The sequence below is a fragment of the Macrosteles quadrilineatus genome, unplaced genomic scaffold, assembly GCF_028750875.1.
Source record: "Macrosteles quadrilineatus isolate MER2022 unplaced genomic scaffold, UCM_ALF_1.0 Scaffold_9__3_contigs__length_116548681, whole genome shotgun sequence".
NCBI lineage: Eukaryota > Metazoa > Arthropoda > Insecta > Hemiptera > Cicadellidae > Macrosteles > Macrosteles quadrilineatus.
The window spans coordinates 79,462,176-79,474,330 of NW_026542602.1; the positions used below are offsets into that span (position 1 = coordinate 79,462,176).

The following is a 12,155-nucleotide window of genomic DNA, read 5'->3' on the forward strand; positions in this document are numbered from 1 at the left end:
GCGTAGATTTCCCCACGATGCAGACGAGCTGAGAAAAAAGATTTTAAAGAAACATGCTTGCCTATTAATATATAGATATTGGATATCTATATATAAAGCCAAAAGTACCCATGAACTTTTGAGAAAACTACAAGTCACACCCCCATAAACCATATACTTAAAATGTTCGTCATGACGAGAAACCTTGCGCAAAATTATCCATTATTTCATAAATTGCCCTACAAGGTCGTAATTGCTTTCCAAAGGGAACTTTCCATTTACCTAATGTTAAAAATACCTCAGCTGTTATTATTTGTTTGTATTCTGTTTTGTTTATTTCATCTTAACTTAACCAATCAATAGTTTTATTGATACTAATGTAGTAAAACGGGGTGGAGCCCGTGGGTAACAGCTAGTTATCTTTAATACCACATTACTAATACTAAACATAACTTTAAAAGAGTAATATTAATCTTTAATCAGTTCATATCAAAAACTACACCAATAATTGCCAAAACCACAGAGAAGCAAGATAAAACCACTCTAAAAGTATCGAATAAACCTCTTGTTTGGGTTTGGTGAAAGCAGTATTAGCAGTTTACAGCTCAATAATTTAGGAAAAGTTTGACTTTATCGCGCACATAAACCGGGACTCACATCACGAAAAGAGACGCATGATGCTGGATAGCGGCCAATCCCGCGCTTTGTTTTGGAGTCATTTTCCCATTGTTGTGGTAAATGTCTAACTCCCGCTGCGTTGTTTGTAGAAGTAGGGTTTTTTTGCCGATCCTGCGGGATTGAGCGTGATTGAGCGTGTGAGCGTGTGACGTCACACGACGCCGCCCCCGCCCCCGACGCCGCCCCACCCCCACCCCGACGCCACCCCCGACGCCGCCCCACCCCGACGCCACCCCCACCCCCGTCGCTAACCCCTACCACCATCGGGCAGATTCAAGGTCATCCTTTGTTGTCTGGAACCACCCTACGCATCGTGGGAGGTCTCCAAGCCAACCCTCCCTACACCATCACTCACTGTCAGCCGCAGCTGCTCCCCAACACCTGCGCTCCAAGCGGCCCCCCGCTCCTCCCTTGTATTCTTTGTTCTCCGCATAGCGCACACTTATTTACCACCAATAGGATGTTAGCTTATTTTGACCAATCAGAGAGCAGTTTTGTTCTCCGCATAGCAACAAGTCGCTCGTCTCACGCTCCCCCGTCGATCTCTATCCAGTCTGCTCCCAGCTACCACAGTGATTAGACGTATTCGTGACTCTATTAAATCATTTATCCATCACGAGTTCGCGCTTTGTGTCATCATTGGATCATCACAATAATAATTGTAAGTACTTTATTATTAAATAACAATTTTTCTTTTCATTATAAGTGTAAACCATTATTAGAAGTGAACTAAGATTATTAAATATCACATTTCAAACTACGTTTAATAGTATTGATAAAGGTAAGCATTTCATTATTATATTTATAAAAATAATCATTTAAGTTTTGTGAAGTAGTAGTGGGAAACAATAGCATTTCATACAACTAATTATCAAAGATAGTATTTAAAGTGATTACTACATTTAAATTTCATGCATTAGTAGTGGGGAAATGGAACATTCCCACCCTCACATTAAATATTTAAAATATGTTATTGAAAGTGATTGTACATTTACATTTTGTACATTAGTAGTGTGGAAACAGACATTTTATCACGTATTATAATTATCAACGATAGTATTCAAAGTGATTACTACATTTCAATTTCGTAAGTTAGTAGTGCGGAAACAGACACTTCATCACATATTATAATTATCAAATAAAGTATTTAATGTAATTATCATATTTAAATTTTTGTGAATTAGTAGTGGGGTTACATACATCTCCAGCTATCGTACTATGTATCAAATTTAGTATTTAAAGTGGTTGTTATATGTAAATGATTTTTATTTACATTCGGTGTATTAGTAGTGTACAAACAGATATTCCATCAAATATAAACATTATCTGTTGTACTAACAGAACAAAAATGTGTGTGCAATAGTAGTGGGAAATAGATTATTTAGTCAGTACACTAATAACATTTCGATGATTCAGATTATGGAGAATCTCCTAGAACGACCATATGTGTGCGCCATTTGTGGCAGTAGCTTCAGGCTGAAACAGCATGTTGTTGAGCACGTCAGGACAGTTCATGCCAACGTCAATGATTTACATAATTGTCCCGATTGCGGTCGTACATTCAATCGACGGAGCAACCTCCTACGTCACCAACGCACGGTTCACGCTCCAACGCCGGCAGTAGCATGCCCACTACCTGCGCCTAGAGTAGGACCATTGCCTGAACCCATACCAGGACCATCATCAGCCCCATATACAACACCACTACAACCAACAGTTCAACATGAGGAGATCCGTCCAGCAGGTATGTATTATTTTTTCTTTGTTTTACTATCCTTATCTTTGTTATTTACTAACAGGTAATTACATTGTAAAAAAAATAAACCAACAAACTACATTTAGAAGTTTTTGTACTTATATATTTTGTTTCTTAAAACAAACTAAATTATATCCATTAAAAATGTTTAAAAATCCTAAACTCTACTAAATTTGTTTACCTAAAAACCAAGTGAAATAAAGATTACTAATACACATCATTAATATAATATAGTTAAATATAATTCTGAAACAGTAAAAGAAATTAGGCAAAAACAAACTTGTAAAATAATCATTTATATTTATCCGTCTGTGTAATGTGTACTAATGTTTTTCAGGACTATTCATGTGCGAGACGTGCGGGAAGACATTCTCGTGGAAAAATAATCTACAACGTCATACCCGATATCAACGCTGTCATCCAGTCAAGCTCACCTCAGCACTACCAGGCTTTGGTGGACAACAACCTCCACCTTCCCCAGCCACGTCAACGTCGTCATCCGGAGGAGAAGATGACGATGAAGCGCCAATCCTTTCATCCGACCTGGCACCAGAGGGCTTCGCAGAAGTCGAGACTGCATTCCGCGGGCGGTTAAAGACATACCGTCTGATCGAACCTGTGGATGAAGCCATCACACTTCAGGAGTTCCTCAACAATGTGCGCGATCAGGTAATCACACTCATGCGCAATTTATTAGCCATCATTCATGCCCTTAAGGTAAATCTCTGGATTGAATGTGAATTTGTTAATATTCACGGTGAAACGTGTAAGCGAGTTTTTAAAACTTGCAACGTAGTCCTGCTCCAAACATCAGATGTTGAAGAAATATGTAGGGAGTTTATTCTGAAACTACTGTTGGAAAAGGAGACATGCGAGCTACGAGGCTCGGGATGGAGCTTTGTTAGGGTTATGACTATGGAAGTGAGAGTTAATGTTTATAATCCTCTCAGAGGTAGCTCCTACATCCCTCTGCCACAGGAAATAGCCGCAAAAAAAGCCGTACTTAATGTGCTGAACGATGCGGACGAAAGGTGTTTTGAATATGCCATTTTATCCAAATATATAGACAATCCTTCCCGCGAACAGCTTCGTCCATATATGTTCACTGCGGAGGTTCGTGCAACAGCAAACTTAAATTTTAATAATATTGAATTTCCAACAAAATTAGATCAGATCCGCACGTTTGAGCGCAACAACCCCGGCGTTAGCGTAAATGTGTACGGTTTGGACAGTAAGAAGAAGAAGAATAAGACCAATGGTAGGATTGAAGACAAAACATTTGTATATCCTCTCCGTGTCGTCGACCAAGAATTGGTTAATCACTTTGACTTGTTATTCCTGACAAATCAAAGCAAAACGCATTTTGCATTTATTAAGGATTTTGAGAGGTTGGTAACTAGTCAGTTGACTCGTCGTGAACATAGGATTTTTATATGTAAACGCTGTTTTGCATATTTTGACAACCAACCGACTAAATTAGGACTCAGAGGGGCGGAGCGATTAGAAGAACATAAACGCTACTGCTCAAAACACACACCACTGAGAACTGACCTTGCAGAAGAAAAGGAAATTAAATTTAAAAATTATGAGCGAACTCAGCGTAGTCGTTTTACGATATACGCAGACTTTGAGTGCGCACTTGTACCACACGAAGCTGACCAACCTATCAAACCTTCACCGACTATAGCACCGCCTGCTTGGGACCCAGCAGGTAATAGAATAGTAGGAGGGGGTCAGCGAAATGCAAATGCGCCTAGTAATGTCAGGAATATCCATACACCGTACGCATATGCTTATTACATTCATGACGATCAGAGGGATGTCAACGATGGTGACGCAGATGATGACGACCCAGCCTGCACTACGTTCTCCAAGCTGCGACTGTACCGAGGTGAAGATGCCGCTAATCACTTCATCAACTCTGTACGGGATGACGTGCGGAAGATTGGTGACATCCTCTATGGACATAGGATACCAAATGATCCCCCACAGTTAACACCACAAGAGCAGGTGATATATCAGCAGTCCATAGTATGTCATATCTGCAAAAAAGAGTTTGGCCCTGCTGATGAAGACAATAAGGTGAGGGATCATCAACATTCACCACCGTACAGGTTCAGAGGAGCGGCACATCGGTTTTGTAACCTCCGGTACAAGGAACAAGAACAAGTGAACATGTACCTACATAACCTATCCAACTATGATGCACACTTTATTGTCAGAGAGCTTGCAGTGGATAAAGGTGATATTCATGTGCTCGCCAACACCGAGGAAAAATACATTACCTTTTCGAAGCGATTCAAACATCCGGGAGCAGGTCGGAGGAAAAGCATCAAACTGCAGTTTGTCGATTCATACCGACTGATGTCAAAATCACTAGCAATATTGGCATCAATTCTTCCAGCTGAAAAAATGAGCATAACAAGAGCTCGCTACCCGGATCAAGAAGAGTTTGACATGCTACGTAGGAAAGGAGTTTTCCCTTATGAGCACATTACATCACAGGATGTACTGAACGAAGAGGTCCTACCGCCAAAACAGGTTTTTGGAAATAATGTGACAGATGATGATTACGCGCACGCTCAGCGTGTCTGGTCCAAGTTCAACTGCACAACCCTCGGACAATATGCTGACATCTACCTACAAACAGACGTACTACTGTTGGCAGATGTGTTCGAGGGGTTCAGGGAGATGTGTCTAACACACTACGGCTTGGACCCAGCACATTATTTAACATTACCTTCATACGCGTGGGATGTCATGTTGTTCAAGACCGGCGTGATACTTGATACCCTTCAAGATGTAGATCAGTATTTATTTTTTGAAAAGGGTATTCGAGGTGGACTCACCCAATGCGTCACTAGACACGTCACCGCAAACAACAAGTTTACCAGGATGGAAAATACAATTGGTGATCGAAACGGTCAGTGCGCATCAACAAGTGAAGCAGATAATGAAGAGAATGATGATGATACATTTTTAATGTACTATGACGCCAATAACTTGTATGGATGGGCAATGTCTCAGCCATTACCTTACGCAAAGTTTGAGTGGCTATCACGTGCGGAATGCGATGACTTGAACATTGCAGAAATTCCATCGGATGGTGAGTATGGTTATGTACTGGAAGTGGATCTGGAGTACCCGAGGGATCATGCCATTCATGATAAGCACCGTGACTTACCATTCTGTCCCGAGGTGCGAAAGGCACCAATTTATCAATTACCATATTCATCGGATGACATCACCAACAGCGGTGCGGGAAGATCCAATAAACTTATGGCCACACTAACGGATAAGGAAGAATATGTGATCCATTATCGTTACCTCCAACAAGCTATGGAAAATGGACTACGTCTTTGTCATATCCACAGAGCACTCCGATTCAAACAGTCGCCGTGGTTAAAACCGTACGTGACATTGAATACTGAACTCAGACAGCGTGCCAGCAATAAATTTGAAGTTGAAATGTTTAAGCTGATGGTAAACGCTGTCTACGGCATGAGTCTGCAGAATGTGAGGAAACATCAAAACCTCAAACTAGCAGCCTCCCACAAAATTTACACAAAGTATTTGGCCAAGGCAAATTTCAATGACAGAGTTTGGTATAACGAGAACCTGGCCCTGCTTCAAATGGGGAAAGTGAGAATTGTATTAAGTAAGCCAGTATATGCAGGAATGTGTATTCTGGACCATAGTAAAAGATGGATGTACGGTTTTCACTACGACATGGTAGAACGATACGGATTAAATAGAATACGGATGACGTATATTGACACTGATGGGATTATTTATGCTATCCGTACCAGAAACGTCTACCGCGACATGATAGAACACCTCGATGACTTTGACACTAGCAACTACCCCAACAATCACATCTGCTATGACGGAAGCAACGCAAGAGTCCTGGGAAAGTTTAAGGACGAAGCAGGAGGAGTCACTATCAATATGTTCATAGGGTTGATGGCTAAACTATATTGTTTTGTTTTCGGTAAGAGTTCTTGCTCTGTAGGTAACGGAGATGATATTGACGATATTGGTGCGCCACCACCTGTCAAGAGGGCAAAGGGTGTTAATCGCGATGTTGTTAAAAATAAATTGACTGTTGATGACTACTTGGACTGTCTCTATAACAAAACTTGTAAGAGCACAGACAATCAGCGCTTCCAAAGTAGGCATCATATTATGTACACAGTCGTGGTGAGGAAACGATCTCTGGCACCGTTTGATGATAAGCGATACGTCATGCCAGAGGATGGAATTTCTACACTACCATGGGGGCATTATGCTATACCCCCCAGAGCACCACCATTATCCGCAGCACCATTTTTACCAGCTCCGATGGAGTTGGACGAAAATTAAATTGTATAGGTAACGAGTCGCATGAGTGTGATGGTTATAGGGCGTTTATGTGTGTGATAAAACAATAAACAGTGAATAGACACTCTAAAGATTATCATATTATAATAATATAGTTAATAGCATTCAGATTTATGTTACAACTCAATGTAAAAGTGATATCATTTAAATTTTTGTTGTATAATATTTTCATTTAAAGTTTACGACTTGGTCCGTGAACTCAAACTATTCTTTGCAGAAACATAATCTCAGAATATTTGCCGTAAGTAATGTATATAATGTTTATATTTCTGAATAAATTTGATTGATTAATTGATTGAATATTTTAGTTATGATTCTAGTCTTTGTTTGTTTTCTTTTGTTTGTTTCTGTTAATAAACCAGACACATTTTGTATGACTTGTGCGTTATATTTTTATCCCATCAACCTCTTTTGAATAAAACTAAATTTGTAATTTTTCACTTGTAAAAATAATAAGGTAACTTAAAAATATAGGTATAGGTAAGTATAAATTATGAAAGACTTTGATTTTATAATTGAAAGCTTTTTATTTGAAATAAATCATACACTCTCAGTACAGAGGGATATATTCTTCATTATAAAAGAATATTGTTACTTTTGCAAATCATTTTTTGTTTAAGTACAATTGAGTAAAGACTTTTTTTATGATTGCATCATTTTGAGCAGTCGATGTGTTGTCAAAAAGGTGAACAAAGTCCACCATCTTCATATTGTGGTGAGTGGTACGAAGATACAGGTACACCAGACAGTAGTGAGCGCAGACAGAAGAGTCGTCACTTTGGAGGCGATGATCATTGTAGATGTAGCGACACTTGGCGTTACGTTTCAGGAATCCCTGGTAGGTCGGTAAGTATGGTGGCTGGCCATAGCTGTCAAAGTATTCAATTATTCCATTTCTATTCAAATAGAATGAAACCCAATGTGTACCCCCTTCGTTGTGCGGATCAGTGTTGACAATCATGGCGGTGGATGGAGAGATGTGTTGTGGGATTCGGTCAGCAGCGTAAACTCCCACATTGCTCACAGGTAGTTTGGATAGATGCCTTTCTATCTGCACTGTGTTCATTCTACAGTATCATAACCAATAGTAGCGGCAGAGGCAGCGGCAGCAGCAGTAGTAGTTGTACTAGTAGATGTGCTAAAACAAGAGCAGTAGTAGGATCTCGCATCTCCACTGGTATCCACACATTCATCCAAATTTGTTGTCAGATGTAACCACCCACGTATTGCGACACAGTTGGTGAGCGCACATCGACTGTTTATAGACTTGTGATTGCGACATCGCAAAACGTTTGTTGACATTAAATTATTGATTGAAGTGATTGATTCGCAACCAATTGCACCAATATCGATTACGTTGGTAGTAACAAAGTCCATCACATGATGACGCTTTAAATATTCTTTCTTCTCAAATCCCTTGACGTAAACCGTCGGTCTTCTTGATATACAATCAGTCAATTTGTTAAAAAGTTCATAGTACGGAATATCACCGAACTCCCATCGTAGTCCGTGGCAGTGTTTTGTGAGCCAGTAGCTTTCCCGCAATTTTTCATCTGACAACTCTGATCGATCGTAAGGTGGTTTAGCAATATGATGCATAAGTAGTACGCCGGTGTCAGCTTCCAAGACGCAAACTTCCTTCAGTGTGTATTCATTTTGGTTGTCCTTGAAACATTGAATGTCCACAATGATGGGTGATGATATATTCAATTTCTTGAATGCTCTGCGTAAACGGTCCATCTCAAACGAATGTTTATAGAAGACTGATCGATTAACCGCCAAAGTCCACAATTACATTGCGTTGTCGATCAATCTCGATGACATTGTCAAACTCGGCATAAACCAAACAGTTGACAGTTTCGGGAAGCGCGTCGTCGAATCCGAGTTCCATTCGAACACTACCGTTACGCACCAGATTCCAATGTGTTGTGTCACTTGCAGATAAGTCTGGAGTTAGGTCGAATGCCATCAGACAGTATCCTTGTCCAAAGTCTTCCCTACTGATAACGGTGCCGGCATCGCTAAAATGTACACCAGAACCGGAGAACATCGAATGATATGCCATAACATATTTATCCTTTGATTTTTCAAAGTGGGGCTGTAATGGTTTTGATGGAACTTGTTCTCCGTCAACATATAGACAAAAGAAGTTTGTTTTAAAATGTTCGAAGTTGTAGGGATTCTTTTTAAAATCTCCATTGTATGCGGCATTCGTAACCATTCCCACTATGATGCGTTTCGGCACTTGGCCGAGAAACATATTGTCCAAAGTCTTGTTACGTATTCCAGAGGGTAGTGTGAATGTTTTCAGCTCCACTCGTGTGATTGGATATTTTGCCGTACCAGTCTGGAGTGTTTTACTGTGCGCCAACAGTGCGGTGGGACTTATTTTGCATCTTCGAATCCAGAGACTAATATCGACAATATGTACCTTGAATTCACCAGCGCTGGCCATAATGGAGAACGCATCTTTTGATCGAATAAATTTAAATCTCAACTCTACGCCATTTAGCATGAACTTATTCTGATTGCAAATATCCACATGCAAATGTCTGAGCATATCAATCTCACGGCTTTTATTTGTTAGCTCCCGTCTCGCTTTGAGTCCTTCATTTTCTTCCGCGCAATCGTTCATGTCAATACCATCGTCCGTGTACCAAAGACTGCATGTTAGATGTGATTTTCTAGCATCGTATCCATAGTTCATTAGCGTTTCAACGTAAGCTCGATATGCATATGTGTTGTTTTGGGGCGTAACAAGTTTTTGATTCATAAACATATCCACTTGACTAAATAGTGAGTGTAACCAGTTGTTGACCGGCCCAACTGTTTTCGCCTCTTCGTCAGTAGTGACCGCAGTTCCATTAGATTTAACAATAGACGCGGTCAATTGTATCATTGTTTGTGAAAGGTCAGTATATTCATCACCATTGCCCGGAACTACAAACTCTATTGGCGCATCATCGGTCAATGTGGATATTGGTTTGTACTGGACCCATTTGCCGCTTTCAATACTCGTCTGCGTAGGTGGTAAGGAGAATAAATCCAGCTCGGTCTTGACACACTCACATGATTTTTGATGTAGAAACGACATTTTACTCCTTCTTCTTTAACTAACTAAAAATATCAATAGACTTTAAATTTTCACTGCGATAAGTACGCTTCTTCGGCGAAGTCACCTTCTTCCTTGACTCTACTCCTCCTCGTCGTTGTCGATGTTGTCGTCTCCCTACTAGTCTCTTGTGTTTCACTCCTCCTCTTCTTGATGCAGACGTCCGCACTCCAAGAAGTTTAGCCAACGACTGTGGTGTAACAGGCTTTCTGCCACGGCCGTGCATTGCGCGATTCGCGGAAGCCTTTCGCGTTGCGCGTTTCGCGTTACTCTTACGCGTTACGCGTTGTCTTTTCGCGCTAATGCCACCGCCGCCACCAAGCATCATACGTTCCATCTGTTCGTCAGCTTTACGTTTCAACGATCCAGTAAACTCTCTAAGTCGTAAGTTGGCGGCTGTTTTTGGATCTGTAATTTTACCACCTGCCAGATCGGTTAGGAATCCAACACCGGATCTTAACGCTTCTTGTCCTACCGATTTTGCTCCGGACTTGATCAGCGGAGCGATAGTGCGAATCATACCGCCCAGAAAACTACCGATTCCATGTCCTCTCTGATATGGTGCACCGTGAAATACTCGATCAATAGCACCGCCAGTCTGTTGTAATTGTTGCCGTCGGTAGTATGCTAAATAGGGATCATTCAGATTGATTATCATTATTGCTGCTGTTGCTGCTGCACTCTCCTAAAATGAAGTTTCACGTACGACGTTCCAAACATGAATGGCAGTTTTTTCCCTGTGTGATCCCTCAAGTCGATTTCCACTGTTTCAAATGTGGATTTCATAACGGGTACATAGTGCGGACTTGTGAATGACACTGAATTGTACGATCCGTACTTGTACGTGTCTATATTGACGTTGACAATATTCAATAATGGCGCTGTAGTATCGCCGATAAATTGTGGCTCTATCAAGTCGCAATACACATAAATGTGTGCTGGAATACCCAGTGCGAGGTTTGGTGCTTTAGAACCAATCAGTTCGGTAGTATTTGGTTTTAATATATTTTTCTCATCATAATCAAAACCCAACTGCTGTGATAGTTTTTCACTCAGACTCACATTCGACACGTTTTCGTTCATGATCCTGAGTTTAACTCTGTTGATTCTCGTGTCATATGAAAATTCCATATAATCGTGGATGTCTTCATGTTTGTTGATTGTATTCAATAGATCATCAAGATTCCTATAGTATCCACCTGTTATTTTAATAGCGAAATGTTCTGTATCACGGATCGTTGATCTTGCTAATAAACTATCATACTGAAATCGTATTGTTTCATCATCAACATTGTTTCCATTCACCACAAATGAACAAGGATAGTGAATGTCCACCAAAGCCAATTCCCACTTGCCGTCTAATTGGATGTGTTTGGACAAGTGTGTGGTATAACTGGTCACTGTATTTTGTGGGAAATATTTCATAGAACTATTGCTGGGCAATGTCATGAAAAATTGACTGATGTTAGACATGTTGTATATCGTGCGCAGCTACCCAAGAGTTAAACTCGTCTCCGTAACCTTCCCACTTCACTAGGTATCGCTTACTGTGTCCTCGACCTTTGGTCTCTATTATTTTATCAATCTTAAACAAGTGATTGCCGGGTAATGTGACTTTTTGTATTTCCTCTTCATAAAACTGTCCATTCAATTCTTCACCATTGAGATCGGTAAGTGTGTACAAAGGTAGCGGCATAAACAAATTCACTCGATGTATCGAAAACACTTCTTTACTCCAGTTTGTCTCATAACCTTTGCTAAATCTCCATTTCTCCCTGGCTATTCGAACTGTATCGCCTACTTTTAGTTTTGGTTTCACTCGTCGTGGTATCTTTTTAAACATATGTTTTAATACATTGTAGATGACATGTTTGTCCCCACCGTCCACATCTACAGGACGTAATCTATTGCCCAAACTCCTGTGCACACTGTTGTTGTACGCATTCACCAATTTTTCCAACACATTGATGTAACGATAAGTGTTTTTATGAGTCAAGTATCGCCACATACGAGTCTTCAAAGTCCGATTTACTCTTTCGATCACGCTGCCTTTGATGTCTGGATTTTGTGTGGTGACATATTTTATTTTATATTTTTCAAACAATCGTACGGTCTTTCTACCTGTGAATTCACTCCCTTTGTCGGTTTGTAAGCACGTTGGTGTTTTTATAGCTTCCTTGAAAATATCCTCAAAAGCGGTAGCCACATCAGCACCTTCCTTCTTCTTTAACGGCCTAACATAAAGACGCT

At 40.4% G+C, this 12,155-nt stretch overlaps 1 protein-coding gene across 1 annotated transcript; it reads right to left on the reverse strand.

The window, feature by feature from the left end:
* Positions 1 to 8,564: 8,564 nt before the first annotated feature.
* LOC129003594 (uncharacterized protein F54H12.2-like) lies at positions 8,565 to 9,500 on the reverse strand. Its single transcript, XM_054431891.1, has one exon. The coding sequence runs from the start codon at positions 9,498 to 9,500 to the stop codon at positions 8,565 to 8,567; it is 936 nt and encodes a 311-aa protein (XP_054287866.1).
* Between the last annotated feature and the right edge of the window lie 2,655 nt (positions 9,501 to 12,155).

Bases quoted from the DNA above. Each gene is read 5' to 3' on its own strand.
- LOC129003594 (XM_054431891.1), bottom strand. From the start codon at position 9,500: ATGAACTATGGATACGATGCTAGAAAATCACATCTAACATGCAGTCTT.